At 32.5% G+C, this 20,190-nt stretch overlaps 1 protein-coding gene across 1 annotated transcript in view; it reads left to right on the top strand.

The window, feature by feature from the left end:
* Nucleotides 1-1,779: 1,779 nt before the first annotated feature.
* CDH18 (cadherin 18) overlaps nucleotides 1,780-20,190 on the top strand; it is a 342,030-nt gene continuing 323,619 nt past the window's right edge. The window contains exon 1 of the mRNA XM_063086030.1: nucleotides 1,780-2,007. Coding sequence (XP_062942100.1) covers nucleotides 1,780-2,007 — 228 coding nt within the window. The remainder of the gene's footprint in view (nucleotides 2,008-20,190) is intronic.

Here is a 20,190-nt window from a genome sequence, read left to right as displayed (position 1 = left end):
CCAGCCACAAATTTTAGTAAATTAGAACCTTGAGACTGGAAAAAAATAGATGGTTCACATAATTTCGTATCATAAAAAAAAATTGTCAAAAAAAAAAATAGATATATAAAACCTATGGTTTCTGACTTGCTTTCTAGTGCTCTTACCATGTTGGAGCTAGAATGAATGACATTGCTCTTTTTTATATGTTAGGAAATTTTTGAGTCATTTTAATTTAAATCGATGAAAAAGTTATCTTTCCTTTTATAAAATATTTTAAAACATTTTTTTTTATTTACCAGATGATGAAAATTAAATTGCAATTCTGATCCAATACAATTCTTGTCCAACTAGTGAAGGAAGCATTATTGTTAACCCTGATTTGTGGAGAGAGATACTGATAGAGAAAAATGCCCTGGTCTGGGGTCCCATATGTTTTTCTCATTCCTAACTCTGTATAAATACTTATTCTCAATTGTATAGAATACTCATGCTATGATTGATTATATTCAGTTTTTAAAATCAATTATATTGTTATGTCAACCATTTTGTAATTAATTCAGATATACATTGCACTTTGTGCTGATTTACAGGGGTGAATTTTAAACAATGACAATGTGATTCACTTAATATTTTTTACTAGATGGAATAGTCATATTCTTGAATCAGTGTGTTTTCTAAACACATATTCACACACACATATATAAAAATTAGAGCAAAACTTGCTACGGAATTGTATATGTTTTAAATAAGTTAATAATATCAGTCATCTTTATCTCTTCCAAATACTGTAATTTGTCTTCCTGAAGTGTTTCCCAAGTTTTATTTTATTGTGCAAATGTACTAAAACCTAAGTCCAATATCAATTTTTAACCTGAAAAATCAAATTATTTGCCACCATGCTTTTTTCCTTTAATCCTTTCTTTACATATCTGCTAGAATTATGTTACTACAAATCAAACATATGGTTATTCCCAAGCTTGAAAATTTGTCTTGCCTGTATAAGAAGTCCATACCCTACAGTATCATATGCTGAACCTATCAAAATGGTGCAAGCTGTGATTCATTCAATTGCTGTTCTCACTCTTACTTGATTCTGCCAATCTGTACCTGAAGCCTAGAGTAATATCCAGTTACGTACATTTTTTTTTATCAGCCATCCTCTTCTTTTCTTCTATTTTACTTACTAACTACTTTAAGTATCTATTTATTACTGTGGTTGTCACAATTTTTCAACCATCGGGAGTATTTTGTCAAAGTTCAGTGAGTCACATACTGTAGGTAATTGATGTGTAGTATGGGTAGCAAAGTTGTATCACATCTAACAAAATAAAAATTATATGTATATGTACCCTTATGTAATTATGAATTAATAGTACAGATAGGGACGTCCATGTGTGTATGTATGCTTGTATGTATTTCCAAAAGAATTTGCACATATTCTTTGCCTATCATCATCTCACTACAAAATAGTATAATTTGCAATTGGAGCAGTTAATATGACCACGTTTTGTAATGTATATCATTTTCTCTCTTTCCATTAGGTTGAAAATGGTTGCCTGTGTTCACCTACTGTGAAAATTTGAGATCAGACAACTACAGATTTGATTCTCCAAGTGTTTCAGGATGTAAATATGGTCTGACCTTTCCCTGATGGGCAGTTAAATCATGGACATGCTAAACACTTTACTTTGGACTGTCCTTCCAAAAGATGCTCTGGCTTCTCTCTTGAATGCTTACTAAGCATTTGTAGTTGACAAGGAAAAGAAGGGAAAGTGTGCACTGGAAAGTTATCTTACAATGAAAGTTACGAGCACATCTTGCATCTGTCCAGTCCTAGTGTGTCTCTGTTTTGTACAGAGGTGTTATGGAACTGCACACCACAGCTCCATCAAGGTGAACAAAAATCAAACCAAACACATTGAAGGCGAAACTGAAGTTCACCATCGTCCCAAAAGGGGATGGGTATGGAATCAGTTCTTTGTTTTAGAAGAACATATGGGACCAGATCCACAATATGTTGGAAAAGTAAGTTTTTGTTTGTTGTTTTGCTTTTTCCTTGCCTAGGAAATTGTGTGGTGATACAAGGGTGGAGTTTTAACAGGATTTGAGGAGACATGAAACGTGAAGTGAATTATGTTATAGACACTCTTACTTGTACTAGAAAGCTCAAAACAATAATTGTAAAAGGAACATTATCTTCATATTGTATCTCTCTAAACATTGCTCTATATATACTAGACTGAATATTCTTTACCAGCATATTACTCTTTCTTTTCTCTTGTATAAATGAGAATTAATTAATTTAACATACAATTAAGTAATTTTGTCTTTATCACTACAAAGGTAGATTGGAATTCACTATGTCACTTATTGGTGCATTGATATTTAATTATGTTTTTTATCTATTGCTAGTGCACAGGTAGTTAAAAAGAAGACATCTATCATGGTATCTAATGTGTTTCTGTTCATTTTTACAGAGATGTATTCTTATTTAAGTCAGCCGTTAAAAGCACATGAATATTTTTTCCAGTCCTCAAAGTTAGTTTCCATAAAAATGTTGATATATTTTTAATATGAATTAAATATGCACTGGATGCACAGGCTTTGTTAAAATCTCAGAAGAATAAAGTTGACAAAATAATTAGTAATTTCAGATCAAGTTTCCATTCAAAAGTACACACCAAAAAATTTAATTGCTTATCAAAACCTTCAGGAAATTGTGTTCAGTAGTATGGGAGAGCTTAAGCATGTGTTATCTAGGCTCTAGGGTAAGAACAGAGTGGGAAGTGGAAAGACCTTCTTCTGATTAATTACTGATCTTTGGGAGAAGCGCTACTTACATTTGTTCAGTACCTATGGGAGAAACAGCAAGCACAGCAGGAGAATCTTTGTGACTGCGGGCTCAGTGACTCCCATATCCCTGCTTGACAATTTATTCTCACTTTAGCAGTGTTAGTACTATAAAAAAAAAAAAATAGTACTCCATCCAAGCCATGGTGCTTCCCTAATGTGTAGGCAGTGCAGGATCACAAGCCATCTGTTTCATCCCTTGTCCAACAGGGACTGCATTGCAGCTGCATTTTCTTCATAAGGCAGGAGCAATGGAGTCAGAATATGAAACACAAAAAAAGATCTGAAACAATTCTCTCATTTTGTTACATGCATGTTAAAATGAGATAAAAAATTTATCTTCACTATATGCTTTTTTCCCTGAAAAGTATTCCATGAAGTAAATGAAAGCAAATGTACTAATATCAAAACATAATATATCAAATTACTAGAAAATTATTTTTGTTATAAACTTTAAAACTCTTCTGTAACCCATTCAATCCTTGAAAAGGAGTAAAAAAGTAAAAAATAAAATAAAAACAAAAAAGAAAATATCCTTTTGGAGTAAACCAAGATAAAAAATACTTTATTTTTAAAAATATTTTGTTGTGCTTATTTCTTATCATTTTCATATAACTAAAAAACAGAAACAAAATTTGCTGGGATGGGGAAGAAAAAGGTCAGAGGATGTCTCCTTTTGTCTTGGCTTACCTAGTTTTAGTAAAAGATGAAGCCTCAATGGGAAGATCAATTCTAAGCAATATTTCTGTGATTGGGTGCCAGTGAACATATATATGATTGACAGCTCCTCACAGATCAGAAGGTGGTGGAGATTTAGGATGTTATTCAAGTTTGTGGAGGTTCTGTGAAATTGTCATCCATTTTATTATTTGTAGTATTGATGGACAGATAGACAAATATAAAGGTACACACACAGGGGTGTCATCCGCTTGTTTCCTGTCTGGCCAGGGGCCCCGTATTTCATTCTAAGCTTCCTTTATGGGTGAGTGTAACAATTGCACAAATTCTTTCCTCACTCCCACCCCCAACCGCCAACATATATAATTTTAAAAATTAGAAAATAAAAACTGCAAAACTCAACAATTAGTATGTGCTTAAAATAATTCCCTGCTGTGCCATTATTTTAGTTTGCTTGGAAAATGAATTTTTATCTCACATTTACAAATGCATTCATAATGAACCAGCTCTACGTTTACATAGCACTCCTGAATAAAAGATAGAATGATTACAATTACTATGAGAATGAGAAAGGACACCTCTAAAGACCTGAAAATTATTTCCTTTACCTCTCTCTCTCACAGAAATGCCAACAGTTTTGTCAAGAGAAATAAAATAATAAATATCCAATGCAGTTGTAGTATTAAAATAATATTTTTAGAGATGCATTAGGTAAGTTTGTTTCAAATTATCCTTGAGCTCTTGATTATAATGTTTTATATTCGTATTTATATTTCACATTATAAAACAATATTTTCTGGACTTTTGATAAGAGCTCTTATCTAAGTGTTATGATACATACCAGCTTCTATATTTTTTTACAATAATATGTTTAGCATTTTCTTAGTCAATGATGATTCACTATGAGAGGATTTATTTTGTTGACACTTGACAATTATACTGCTTACTACTAAGATATGTGTATGTGGCTAAGGCCATGATTATAGATCCCTTTCTAATGGTAAATGATAAATTATCTACATATGCACTTGCACACACATATAAACACACATATAGTTGAGGGGTCTTCAAAAAGTTCATGGAAAGATTAAATGATCTTTTTATTTTTCCATGAGCTTTTGAAATACTCTGATATATAAATAATATATATATATATATATATATATATACATAAGTAACATATAAACGTAAACAAATATATGGTAACCCATCATTTATTTTCCCAGAATATAGTGGCCTTGAGAGATCAAATGACCAAACTAGCATAAAGATGTACCTCATGAATCTGATCACTTGTTAAAGATCTTTCAAAATAATTGAAGGATCAGGATAAAAATAATATAATAGCACATTTATTAGAAAGTAACTCATTTCCTCCTTGAACAAATTATATGGTAATTAGTCATTATAATTTTAAAACAATTTGTTGCCTCTTTTTCAAAACTCATGCAAAAACTAATGTAGACTAGCTAGTCAATTATTCCTTTTTCACAAGTTGAACAGTGCAGAATGAATCCTATTATACGTAAGAATATAATTTTATTTAAAATATTACACACATTCTACAATTCATGGCATACATCATACCTATCATTGGAGTAGATTCATTGTCTTCATGGGATAATTACTGGTGAGTAATGAGCTGGCTTTGAGTGATAGCTCCTCTATTTACTCTGTTATAACTGATGAGTCTCTATTTCTCTGCATCTCTGTTGTTTTACATGTAAAACTCAGAAATACAGTTGGCATTTCTATTATTAATTGAAGTTCATGATAAAGCTTGGTTTATGGTTTAGATCAGAAGCCAGTTAAACTACGGCCTGTGTGTCAAAGCCAGCCCATTGCCAGTTTTTGTATTGACTGCAAACTAAAACTTTTTTTTTCCTTTTTAAATTGTTGAAAAATATCAAAAAACGAATAATGTTTTGTGACACATGAAAATTATAAAAAATACAAATTTCAGTGTCCATAAGTAACATTTTTATTGCAACATAGCCATTCTCATTAATTTATGTATTATATATGACTGATTTCATGTCATAATGACAGAATTGAGTAGATGCTGCAGAGAGAATAGGGCCCATGAAATCGAAAATATTTAGTACTTATTGGCCATTTACAGAAAATGTATGTGAGCTCCTAGGTAGCACATCTGCTTCAGCCAGTATACTGTGGATAGCTTAGAAGCCGGTTCTTGAACTATTTCTTCCTTATATGCACAATATCTATCTAAAAGCCTATTGTAATGATCAAATGTGGTAATTCACAGGAAAGTGCACCATAAACTATAGCCATCTGATAATTATATGACATGATTGAAACAAAAATCTCAGCACTTTTATTGACAATAGAGTTTTTGGAATTCTCTACCTCACCCCTTTTACGGGCATATGTACCCCTCCCCAATAGTTAATTTAATGAGTTGAGTCTTGTTGTTTTGTTGCTCTTATATGCAATAATGTAACAAATGTCCTTCTACATGCATCACTTAGCATAAATATAGGCATATCCATAGGAGAGATTTCCAGAAGTGGGATTCTGATTCAAAAATACATAAATCTAATTTTGTTAGGTATGACTAGATCCCCCTTTGTAGGTGCTGTAGTATTCTGCAGTGTTTCTCTATGGAGATGCCAATAGATAGGTTTGTAAAACTTGGAATTTCGTAAGCATGATAGGTTAAAATATATTATCTCTGTGTACTTTTAATTTGTATTTCTTCTATTATGAGTGAAATTGATCTTTTCCTATTTTGGGAGATATGAGTATTTCAACTTTACTGACTCTTCACAGCCCTTTTTTATTTTATGTTCTTTTTCTAGTCTCTTTAACTTATCAATACTAGTAGTTCTTTACGTAATAGGTGCAACAGTTTCTTGTCAGTGATATAAGTCATCAATAATTTTTCGCAGTTGCCATTTGTCTTTTGACTTTGTTCACACTGTTAAGCTTGGTAGAAACTTATGATTTTAATATAGTAATTTTTAGCATTCTTTGACTGATGCTATATTTTTATTTGATTTAGACTTTTCTGCCATGTGAGGGTATTAGTTTTCAGAATTAGTGACAGTAGAGAAAAATGCATTTGTCAGCTCTTTATATCATCAGTCTGTCACTTATATTACAACATATTACTTACTGGATATAACAGAATGATGTAAAATTGTAATTACTTATGTTAGAGACCAGAAATTATAATTTGGAATACACTTTACTTCCTGTTTTTATTCACTAGCTATTGGCTATACTGCATCTATGTCTCATATTTACCAATAGAGAATATTTTGGATGTGTGATTGTTATTGCAAAATGTGTTGATTCTTACTGGTACTATGTTAGGAATATTTAAGCATATGTAATAGATATAATTTAACTAAGAAGATACATTTAAAATGATGTTTGTTACAGCAAAGCTATTGGCAATGTACTTCACATATTTCAAGTGGTAATTGCTTGTGATTAGCTAGAAGTTGTGCTCCAGAAATGCATATTATTTTCATTTAAAAAACATTATAGATGATTTTTTAACTGGCCAAACATTCTTCTTCAAGAAAGAAGGGAAAATATATGTTTTTTTCACAATATCTATAAGTAGACATTGCATATGCACTGTTTAATAATTAAAGAGAGAAGGAATAGAAATAATAAACAAGAAGTAAGAGACCAAATAGCGTGATCCTAAGTAGAAGTGTGTTTTCGTTAGGCTAAAATAATTTAATCTACTAACAGTACTACTTTAAATTTTTGGCTATATTTACATTAAGGATAGATTTGATAATAGAAGTTAATAAAAATTTATTTTTGCATATACAAATGAGTTATATTCTCCATCTTCAAGTCCCTGTTTGTATAGTGTATCTGCTTATAGCTGTTAGAATGTTCTCGAGAGATCAACCATATTAAGTTGGAGATATTGCTTACGTCTATTACAAACCTGGTTACTAAAATTCTACCAGTCTCCACTCCCTAACTGCTTCCTGTAGATGTGTAAGTAAGTGTACACTACAGATGATTACTTTCGTTTTGCCTTATTAAACAACAGCAACAAAAAACATAGAGAGTAAGGGAGGAATTCTAGCAATATAAAGGAGTAAGAAATCATTTTGCTAAATTCTTCAAGTAATGGAAAGCAATGATGCTCAGAACAGTGAAGTGACCTGTTCATGTTCATAGCGTTAGTTATGGCAGTGTCAAAGAACAAAATTAAAGACATCCAATTCTCTAACGAAAATCAATTTCTACTGTATAGTGCGTGAAATTCACTTCTCATCATCACTATTACTGCTATTATTCTGTATTTTTCTTTATTTAGAAGATAACCTTCAAATATCTTTTAATATGAAGTACCGTATTTTCAAATTAAATTATTTTAAGGTTTGAGAAAGAATAAATCATGTAAAAGGAAGTGGAAATGTTCACACTTTCAGGAAATAATAGTTTTAATGTCATCATAAACTCTAAATTAAAAATTAAATGTATAGGAGGGAAAGGTCCCCATTGTCACCTAATATTGTCAGGTGATAATTTGATGACATTTTTATCATAACTTCCTTAAAATGGATAAGTTTGTGTATCAAAACATGACATTTGAATTTTATACAAATGACAACATGATGACCTGATGTCATGTGAGATTAATTATGGCGCTCACCTCTATATGAATATGAAACTTTTCCAATAGTCATCATAGAAATTTAATTATTTAGATCAAGTCCTACCAGAAACTGGATGCATAACTGCATTGTATTTTATATACATTACATTTAATTTGTGGTAACATATAAGTGTTTTTTCAAAGAAATCAAATTTTATGAAGGTTAATTATATTTTTAGAGAATAAATGATATTTTATTTAAATAATTTAGCAAATGTTTAACTTAATGAATGCATTTCCTAATGCTACACTGTCAGTTCTTTTGAAGGTTATCAATGCAGAAGAGTACATGGTGTCTTTGACTCTAGGGGGCATTTGGCAATATCTGGAAGTATTTTTCATGAGGGCCAACGTGTCTATTAGTTTCAGTTGGCATAGTGACTAGAGCCTCGGTTTAGGTTTTAATGAATTTTAAATTGAAAGAAAAAATGAAAATGAATATTATTCAGCCTGTATTATATTAGTTTTCATGTCAGTACTCTTGTAAATCATATATATTTTTTAATTAAATAAAGGTCCTACAAGGAAAAAAGGTCAGCTGTCCATGAATGCCCTAACGCTTTCTTCAGATTTGGTTGTGACAACCAGGAACGTGGTGCTCTTAGCATTTAGTTAGTAGAGCTTAGGGATGTTCCTAAATATTATGTAATATGTAGGACAACCCCCACAACAAAGAATCATTCAGACCAAATTGGTAATAGTGCCAAGGTTGAGAAACTATATGCACATTGCATTTATATGTGTACGCATGTATAGGTGCATGTGCAAGTATATAAAAGGTGTGTGTTTATGTGTGCGCATATACAAGAGTGTGTTTTTAAGGATGTGATTAATGTCTGAAAAGCCAAACACAAGATAGATAGTATTAATTGCCTTTGGCTGGAGGATTGATATTGGCTGAGAATCAAGGGAAAATCTGATATACATATATTATTTGATCTTTTTGCAATAAGAATGCATTTATGTATTACTTTGAAAATCAAAAATACATTTTGGAACTATAAATAAAGCCTATTGAGTAGTAAATATTAAAGTTACGGTAGTCAAAGCCTCTTTTTTCTTCAAAATTGAATTTATTAAAGGAAATTTGCATTACTTAAGGAAAGACTGTTTTTCCCCATCCTCCTTGATTCCTGAGCTTGCAACTATGTCATCTGGATAACACATATGATGATACCATCATAAGATGGTTTTTGATTTATTTTGGCTTATTTTATTTGTTTTCAATCGACTTAGTTAACATGTATGTAAATGAAACTGTCCAAAGAAATATAGATTTTTCTACCATGGATCACATGATAATTGTATTTTGGTTCATTCACAATAATAATTATCATAACAATGGAGTTCTGAAAAAATTAAACATTTAAAATCTGTATTTTTGGTATATTTTGATGGTTTATGGGACTCAGTTCAAATATTGTGCTTAAATATCTCAGGTTTCCATTTGTGGAATAGATGATAAAATCTTTTAATATGACTGGAGATGTCAATTTTTTTTTTATTTTGTAATTTCCCATTTGAGGTTAAGTTCTGAAATAGTTACTAGTTCAGAGTTATATGTTGCATGTAAATTATTTAGCTTATCACTAGATAATCTATCTCTAATGTTGTTTTGCTTTAGAGTCTCCCAGATTAGGTATTAACATTCTAATATCAAGTTTCTCTTAGTCAAAATTTTCTTAAATATTTTGTCTACACTATTATGTCACTATGATGATATTTATACGTGTCTTTTATCAGCCACATAGAGATGGATTTTGCCTTTTAGTTTGTTTATGCAATCTGACAATTTGTTTTTCTAAGCAGTGGCTTTATTCCATTATATTTATTGAGATTTTTAATAAATGGGAGTTATTATTACAATTTTTTTCATTTTCTGTTTAACATGTTTTTTTGTTTACTAGTTTGTTGTTTTGTTTATTCTCCTTTCATTCTCTTGTAATGACTTTTTGTTGGAGTTTCTCTCTATTGGTTTGGAAGTTTTATGTTTTTAATATTTATGGTTGCTCTTAATGTTCTGCATGTATTCTTTACTTCACATGTCAAATCTTAATATCTCTACCTACCTCTTAAACAACAAGGACATAGAATGGTCAAGTTTCAATTATGTTATTGTGTTTTCTACTTTTTACATGCCTCATATGTCAAGTTATTTTTACTCCCAAATCAGTCATTATTCTTCTGGTTTTTATTGTGATAGGAGGTGCTCAGTTTCCCTGGGCTTGGGTTACAGGACACACCTCTGGATTTCAAGCCATTCCCCCAAGATTTCAGGCCCCTACTCTAGGCCCTGCCCCAGATGAAGGTTACTGTTGCTAGTTAGACCTATCTGTGGCACCAGCTGGCAAAAATGAGACCACAGAGACCACAGGGGCTGGCTTATGCAAATCTAGAGGCTGGGCATGCTCAGTAGAGAGGGGTTATATGACTCTAGTAGGTAGGCATGCTCAGTAGAGAGGGCGGTTATATAAACCTAGTAGCTGGGTATGCTCAGTAAAGTGGAGTTTGTCCTCTGATTGACCTTCCACTAGAGGTTCTAGAGAGCACAGAATATTCTTGAATATGTCTGATGTATGTGATAGGATTTGACCAAAGAACCTGCTCCAAAAAGGAGGTCAGCTGAGCATGTGCAAGTCTATGTTATGTAACTGGGAACCACCCATTTAATTGAGTATTCATTAGATAGCTAAACTATAAGAGCCAAATTCCAGCAGAAGGCAGGGTTTGTTGTTCTCTGTCCGAGGGCCAAGCTGTTTGCTGGCTGAGGGGTGTATCCTTTCTTTTGCGTCAAAATTACTTTCAGGAAGTGGCTGCTCACTCTCTTGAGCCAGCCTGCAGTGTGTACTAAACTTTAGGTGTGTATTTCTTACTTTTGTGTTAAACTGGCCACAGGCCCTGCTCAGTCTCTGGAGCTATGCCACACTTTCTGCGTGAAGTCTGTATCTCTTTTGTGTTACATTAAACCTGTTCTTACTTTCTACTGTAACTCTGCTCTTGAATTCTTTCCTGTGGTGGAGTCAAGAACCTGGTAAGAGAACAGGCAGGGTAGGTTGAGGCCGACTACCAGGCCACCCAGACCCTACCTCCATCATCATTATTGCTAGTAGTATTAATGTATAAAATATGCACTTATTTATATTTCTAACATATTTAATAACTTCTTTGCTCCCCTCTGCTTCCACATTAAACTTCTTCTTTTGTCCAATTTACTTCTTATTGAAATGTGACTGTAACAGGTATACATATTTTACAAAGTTTAAAATTGATACCTTTACAGTTATCCTAAAGAATCCAAAGACCTTAGAATGTTTAAACACTGACTTCTTTCTTCATTTTCATGTTATATTTATCTCATATCTTTTTTCTTTGTTCTTAAAGTACTTTCCAGATTTTTCATTATTATTAAAAATTATTTAAACATTCGATCTTGCTTAGATTTATCCACATTTACCAATATCTTTATTCCTGGTTTCTTCTACCCCTCTTCTTCCTTCCAGTTCTATTTCCTTATTGCTTTTTTAGAGCCTTTGCTTGTTTTGTTTTGTTTTGTTTTGTATTTTCTATTCAGCCTGTAAGCAGAGAAATCTCTCTTTTTTTATGAAATCATTGTTTTTATTTGTGTAAAAGTTTATAGGATGATTTTTTTCGCTATTGTTTTATTGAAGATATAATTTTAGTGTATGCTAGACATACTAGACTATTTTTGCTGATGAGAAGTCTGCTGTCTTTATCTTAGGTTGATTTCAGGATTACCACTGTGTCCCTTGTGTTCTGTAGACTCATGAGTGTGTCTAGGCTTGGTTTTGTTTTTTGTTTCTTTTCTTGACTTTCTGTTTTCTTGACTTGTGGAATTATTTCCTAGGGCTTTCATAACAAAGTGCCACAACCTGGAAGCTTTAAGTCTGAAATCATGCTGTTGTCAGGGTTGGTTTCTCCTGAAGTTTCTGAGGGAAAGATCTGTTCCTGGCCTTTCTCCTCGGCTTGTAGATGGCCATCTTCATGTTCCCATAGTGTTCTTCCTGTATGTGCACCTTGTGTCCAGATTTCTCTTTTTTATAAAGACATCACTCATATTGAATTAGGGCCCACCTTAATCAACTCATTCTAACTTGATTACCTCTGTAAAGACCCTGTCTCCAAATAAGGTCACATTCTGAATTACAAGGAGTTAGGGCTTCAACATATGCATTTTGCAGGTACACAATTTATCCACAACAGTCTGGCATCCATACTTTTTTCTATAATTATTAGCATTTTTATATTTAATTATAAAAATATAACATCTATTATTTCTTTGAATTTGCTTTTTCCTTGTTGTTTCATTTTAAAAACTTCTATTTGATATCATTTCTGTCAGATTTATTTCTAGCTCACTAATACTCTCTTCAATTAAATTGAATTGTTATTTATACGTCTTTCAATTTAAACATGAATATTAGTTTGAATATATTTAAAATTTTTTAGTTTCTTTTGGTTTTGTTTCTTGTTTTTACAAAGTAACCTGTCCTTTCATTTTGACCTCTATTTCTTCTCTTATTACTTTAATTATTGCAAAATACCTGTTTAACAATCTTGCTCAAAGTTTCTAATGTTTTTTGTGTTTGGTGTTCAAACTATCTGTGTGTTCACTATCTGTCGTAGACATTTCATCCTGTACACTTTTTAAGTATTTATGTACCCTGGCCTACATTGGTGTTTGCCAAGTGGAAATGGGGTTTTGGTGGGATGGCTCCAAACTATAACTTAAGAAATATCCACAGACAGCTATTTATCTCTTTGTCTGCTGGCAACAAATAGATTCATAAACCAGAATAAATACTATTTTTTTAATTCCTGACTACTGATTATTTTTCATATACTTAATGTAAACAGCAACACTGAAAAATAAAGCTTATATACGTTTCATCTGGGCTGCAGGATTGGGGTTTAATTTGTTACCAATTTTTTTTTTTTTTTCCTAACCCAAACTCCTAATAGACATCAACCTTCCTTGCTATTTTTTAAAAGTGGTAACTTTTAATTTTTATACACTATTTCTAATTGTTCATCGTAAGAGAAATGCCTTTATCAATTTTACCTGCCACTTTTATATATCTTGCCTCAGGTTTTTCTTTGCACAAAAATAAGATTTGGATTAGGTAATCTTTTTAATATCCTTTCTGGATATAAATAATAGTATTCTTTTACTATGCTTCAGTCCTTCCATGCAGAGAAGAGATAAAAATACAAAATATTCGCAAAATATGAAATAAAAATATGTACTCAAAAACTCTATTTCTTTATAACTAATTATAGACTAATATATCTCAACATTCATTTACCTTAAGGAAATAAGTAGTTTTTTTATACATATAAGATTGTTTTCAGAAAATCTTTTACATTATTTTAGTGACTTTTATCCAATGAATATTTGAATATTTAATTGCACTCAACATTACATAACAAAGGCATTTAATGTGAAAGCTGAGCCTAGAAGGCCTTCAAATATATCCAGTTTTATTTTACTTCTGTTTTTTGTTTTGTTTTGTTTCCTTTCAAGAGGAAAATGCCAGGCATTTATTACAAGAATTACAGAGTGAGATATAATCAATTCCTTTCATCTAGTATTCTTTATGATTTTTTTTGTATACAACATGTTTGTCATTATATTCCAAGAAATTAGAACAACATATGCTGTGAAATTATTTTCTATATAAAACTATAAAATAGTAATATTAAATATAGCTTAATCATACCATTTTCTTGGTTTGCATTATTTGGAGATATAGTTTCACTGCAATTGAGTTTATTTTGACAAAAGTGGAAGACTATTTAGGACATATTCATATATTCAAAATGTATTGAGCATTTCCTGTGTTCTTTTCACTATGGTAGGCATAGTTTATGTATGTGTGTGTGTGTGTATATATATATATTTATATGGATATATATATATATATATATATGTTTATATACTGGTGAACAACAGAGATACATTGAGGGCATTTACGTCAATCCAAAATTCACACAAATAAATATTCAATTATAAACTGCTATGAGGATTATAAAAGAAAATTGTACTTGCTTTATAGTGTAAAACATAAATTGGGGATGAGAAAATAACTCCCTGAGAAAGTGACAGTCAGGCTGATATCTGTAAATGAATAGAAGCTAATCATGCCAAAACTGATGGTGTATATGTACATTCTTATTGGAAATAGAGGAGAATCCATGGAAAGATAGCACAACATGTAAATATCCTGAGATTGGAAGGAGTTTGTGCATTGAAGCGCCAAAAGAAGGAGCAAGGAACCTATAGTTTAGGGAATAAGCAATAGAGAGGAGAGAGATGAAGCCAGACTCAGTAGGTCCTGATGTTACATGGCCTCTTAAGCAAATCATTGTGTTCTTAATATGTAGGGAAATGTGAAATCATTGCTGACTTTTCAGAAGAAAGGTTTGTGTCAACAATATATTGGTTATTGCACTTATTGTCAAACAATCACTCTTGCACCTCTGTGAGCAACTGGGATCCAGGGAAGAATTACAGGAAAATCAAATCCAGGTTAATTTCTGTAAAGGAGCTAATAGATCATAGAAAAGATGGTAGTAGAGCATAGTTTGCGTACTTTTCTTCAATTATTCAAGGGATAATGTATTTATGGATTGTATAATATATTATGGACTTAGGATAATGCCCTTGAGAAGTACTCATAACATATACAAAAGTAACAAGAAGTAGAGGAAGGAACATTTAACAGGTAGCCTTGATTTTTTTTCTCACTATATAAATCTTTGACCTTGGTAAAGCCAACCTCTCAGAACAGTTTTATTATACACATTAATAAGGTGGAGGAACTGGAAGAGCCTATTTGGCTTCAAAAGTTGCTGTTTCAACATGAATTCAGCAGTTGTTAGAAACTAACCACATGCCATTTACTGTGCTATATATGGAGACTGTATTAATAAAAAATATACCCCTAGTGATTAATGAAATTAAAACAAGAAGTGGAGGCATTTTGTAGAACAAACAATTTTCTCGCAGTGATAACGATGCAGCAATAGTGCTAATTCTGGGGGGTGTTGGTGCAAGGGGAGGAGAGATGCACTTGACTTACATGAGTTTAAGGAAGATTCTTCCGAAGAAGAACTTTACTAATATTTTCCTCTTAGTAGAAAACAAGACTGGTATAGTGTGTTGGTTAAGAGGAAGCTCCAGTGGAATTTTAGAAACTACATATCAAAAGGTAAGTGGATAGCATTCAAGGACCAACAGTTGGAGCACAGCTAAGTGGGAGTGGGAATGAAGCTAGAGAGCATGGATGGGCCACAGAGTACAATCCTGGTGGGAGACTCAGAGAATATAGTTTATCCAGAAGTGTTTGGGAATGAATTGAAGGATTTTCAGGTGGGAAATGACATGTGACATTTAGAACAATGTTGGCAGCAGAGGGAATGCTTTATCATTGCACAAATATAGAGTAGAATTTGGCAATCTCAGAAGAAATTGAGAGGAAGAAACAGATTAGAACTTTTTTCAGAATGTAGAATTGACAAAATTTGGCAGGGTGAGAAATGGAGATGCAAGATTGTTTGAAGATGGTTGACAGGATCCTGATTGTATTGAGCTGCTGAAGAGTAAAGCAGGAGGATCACATCTGGGAGTTAGGGTGATGGAGTTAGGTTTCGACAGCTTTGTCCAGGAGCTTTGTGGGCATGGAGATAGACAGGTATGGAACAATGCAGAGCAGTCCAGGAGAGATATATAGGCTGACAAGTAGCAATGGAAGACACTGGAGTTTAATTGGTGATTAAAGCCATGCATAAAGATTTAGGGAATCATATATGGACTTCTGCTGGTTCAGACTGAAATTCTGGAGAACAAAAAGTTTTAAGGGGAAGGAGAAAATGAGGGCTGCATAGAGAGTTTGAAAATGAAATTCTATAGAGGAAGTAGAAACAACCAAGAAGAGCTACAATCACTGCAGACAAGGAAGGAGTAAATCTTGAGGAGAAAGTGGACAAGAAACTCTTATGCTTGAGTGAGAATAATATTAGAATTTTATCTCAGTTTTTTTTTTTGGTGGTTTGTTTGTTTGTTTTTTATACCTAGGAGTTTATTTTTTCCTGAACAGCCTTTGTAGCATTCAAGAGCTGAGCCATTTTCTAAGAGGATTGAGAAGTGATAGAGAAATAGAGGAAGACTATACATTAATGTGAATTCATGGGTTATTTGCTTATTTGTAGTAGTCCTATTTATATTTTTCAGCCTTTTTATTCTTTGCTCTCTAGCCATTAATAATCCAGGGCGTGTAAAAACTTACGTATTCCTCTACATAAACTCTTCTATCCACTTTAATGATTGACACATGTTCATATTGTTTAGTAATCTCCTGCTGGCTATTGAAGGAAACCATTTGAAACTAGCTCAACAGTGAGAAGTAATTTATTAGCTTGCATACCTGAAGAGTAGAACAGGCTTCAAGCACAGGTAGAATTGGAGATAGAAATGATGTGATAAGGATTCTAAACAATCCTCTGAAGCTGCGAATTCAAAAAATATGTGAGATCCAAGTCCCATGATTTGTAGGCAGCAGTTCAATCAGGTTATATGCTCTGTTAGAAGCTAACATGGTTAGCTTCTTTCTTGCTTGAAGCTAGATATGGAAGACTTTTAAGAGCCCAAATAATTGTCAATTTCACATTTTAGGGTCCATTTTTAAGACCTCCCATGTCTTGGTACTAGTTTCTCTATCAGAGTCCTTTGTGTGAAAACAACCTACATTGTCTAACTTAAGCAAAATAGTAATAATAATATAAGATAAATTATTTTTACTGAAAAGGTATACATCTTTTCTTTGAGCCTTACTAGTTTAGAGTTAAGCCATGCCTAGACAAATGACAGTCAACAAGTAGCATACATTGCTATTGTTTATTTGTATGTGTGTCTCAGTGTATGCACCCAAAAGCATGGCTCAGTAGATCACCTTTTTGACTGAATCAGAATCTGACTCTGAGTAATTTAAGCATAAAAGTTTCTTTGTGGATGGATATTGGATAACTTTCACAACTGGAAGAAAGGCCAGTAAGTCAGGGTTAAAATAAAATAGAAACCAAGAAAGGCTGAGTTGGTGTAAATGCAGCCAAGTTAATATTCCAGGGACAATTAGGAAAATTGCATTAGATCATTGCCAATGACACTTGTGTCGCCAGACTTAAACTACTAGCGCTGCTGCTATTGTGTTCTTTTTTTTTTTTTTTTTTCAAAATTAGTAGTTTTTATTCTTAGTCATATGACATTTAATTTACATTTCATTTTTTTTGTTATTTTTTATTTTTTTTATTTTTTATTTTATTTTATTTTTTTAAATTTTATTTTGTCGATATACATTGTAGCTGATTATTGCTCCCTTCTCCCTCCCCCCCTCCCCCCAACAATGTCCTTTCTGTTTGCTTGTTGTATCAACTTCAAATAATTGTGGTTGTTATATCTTCTTCCCCCCCCCTGGTTTGTGTGTGTGTGTGTGTATGTGTGTGTGTGAATTTATATATTAATTTTTAGCTCCCTCCAATAAGTGAGAACATGTGGTATTTCTCTTTCTGTGCCTGACTTGTTTCACTTAATATAATTCTCTCAAGGTCCATCCATGTTGTTGCAAATGGCAGTATTTCATTCGTTTTTATAGCTGAGTAGTATTCCATTGTGTAGATGTACCACATTTTCCGTATCCACTCATCTGATGATGGGCATTTGGGCTGGTTCCAACTCTTGGCTATTGTAAAGAGTGCTGCGATGAACATTGGGGAACAGGTATACCTTCGACTTGATGATTTCCATTCCTCTGGGTATATTCCCAACAGTGGGATGGCTGGGTCGTATGGTAGATCTATTTGCAATTGTTTAAGGAACCTCCATACCATTTTCCATAGAGGCTGCACCATTTTGCAGTCCCACCAACAATGTATGAGAGTTCCTTTTTCTCCGCAGCCTCGCCAGCATTTATCGTTCATAATCTTTTGGATTTTAGCCATCCTAACTGGGGTTAGATGGTATCTCAATGTGGTTTTGATTTGCATTTCCCGGATGCTGAGTGATGTTGAGCATTTTTTCATATGTCTGTTGGCCATTTGGATATCTTCCTTAGAGAAATGCCTACTTAGCTCTTTTGCCCATTTTTTAATTGGGTTGCTTGTTTTCTTCTTGTAAAGTTGTTTGAGTTCCTTATATATTCTGGATATTAATCCTTTGTCAGATGTATATTTTGCAAATATTTTCTCCCACTCTGTTGGTTGTCTTTTAACTCTTTTAATTGTTTCTTTTGCTGTGCAGAAGCTTTTTAGTTTGATATAATCCCATTTGTTTATTTTTCCTTTGGTTGCCCGTGCTTTTGGGGTTGTATTCATGAAGTCTGTGCCCAGTCCTATTTCCTAAAGTGTTTCTCCTATGTTTTCTTTAAGAAGTTTTATTGTCTCAGGGTGTATATTTAAATCCTTAATCCATTTTGAGTTGATTTTAGTAAATGCACAGCCATGAATAGTATTCAACTTTGCCTTGATCTTTCTGTCACTTGGTCAAGTTTTAAGCTCCAGACAACAGTATATGTTGGCCCAGCCTAAGTAATGTGCCTGTTGTCTGACTACCCCGAGTAGGGAAGATGCAAAATGTGGCACCTGAAGGTTCCATAATTGAGACAGAACTTTATCTTCCATCAAAAGTGCACAAAGTCCCCATAAGATGGGTGTCCGTGAAAGGCACACATACAAACATACACACATGCACACAAACACACACACACACACATACGTCCAGCATATAGCTTAATATGATTCCTGAACTGTATAAGAAAATTTGATATATTTGACTTTCACTACATTATTTTACTTTATCCTTTATGCCTTTAAGATATATTAAATATAATTCATCCTATTTTAAAGTAAACAGAAACTAAGAAGAATTACAAGTCACTACCTTTCTTTTTTGAACTTATTTCAGTGTCTACCAACTTGTTTTGAAGAAAGGAATTTTACCTATCAGGTTTTATATATATATATATATATATATATATACATATATATACATATATATATATATATATATGTATATATATGTATATATATATATATATATATATATATGAAACTAAAAGTAATGATTCACAATCTTGTTCTGGAACATCTTGTCTGCTTGGTAATTGCTTGTTCAGTTCATTAGCTACTTTGCATGCATGGGTTCTTTCTATTGTTATATCAAAATTAAGAGAAGTATTAAACACGTTTATAGTATTCAAGGAAGTATAAACTATTTTTAATTAAAATAGAAGAACACTAAGCAGAAAGGAAATGCTATAAAAGAGACATATTTTGCTTGGAATTACATTTTCTTTTTACACATGACTTATATTATGGGCTTATGCTGGGTTTTTTCCTTCTTAATCTGGAGCTGCCATTGTTACTCTTGTTCTTTAAACCCTGTTATTATTGTTCCATTTAATTAAGTTCGCCCTGAGGAGTTTTCAATTTTATTACTATTTTTATAAACATTTATATAGAAGAGTAAAATAATGCCTAATTACCAATCAATTATTGGCACAGACAACGTGAAGTAAATATTTATATGTTCCTGGGGGGAGGAGCGTCAATATGTAATGCAGCTGCTACAGACCAAACGTGATTTCTGGAGAGCTGTTAATTTGCACATGACTTGCTTTCTATCCTACACTTTGCAGCTGCAGTTTTCCAATGTTTATAAGAAATGGTGAAAACAAGAACATAAGTATATGCTAAATTTGGGCTGATGTATTAAAAACAAAGATTTGATCTGGTATTTATTACTATGGGACAAGTATCAGTAATGTAGAAAGGGTCTTCCAAAAATTCATAGAAAGATTCATATTATCTCTTAATTCCATATTTCTGTGAACTTTTTGAAGTACCCTCATATTTGTAGTTTTCAACTTCATTTGAATATTGGAATCAGGTGAGAACTTTTTAAAAATTCTGAAGCCCAGACTGCAGGGAAGGTCAATTACATCAGGAAATCTGAA

Source organism: Cynocephalus volans, chromosome 2 (genome assembly GCF_027409185.1).
Source record: "Cynocephalus volans isolate mCynVol1 chromosome 2, mCynVol1.pri, whole genome shotgun sequence".
NCBI classification, from domain to species: domain Eukaryota; kingdom Metazoa; phylum Chordata; class Mammalia; order Dermoptera; family Cynocephalidae; genus Cynocephalus; species Cynocephalus volans.
This window is presented reverse-complemented; position numbering and strand designations above follow the sequence as displayed.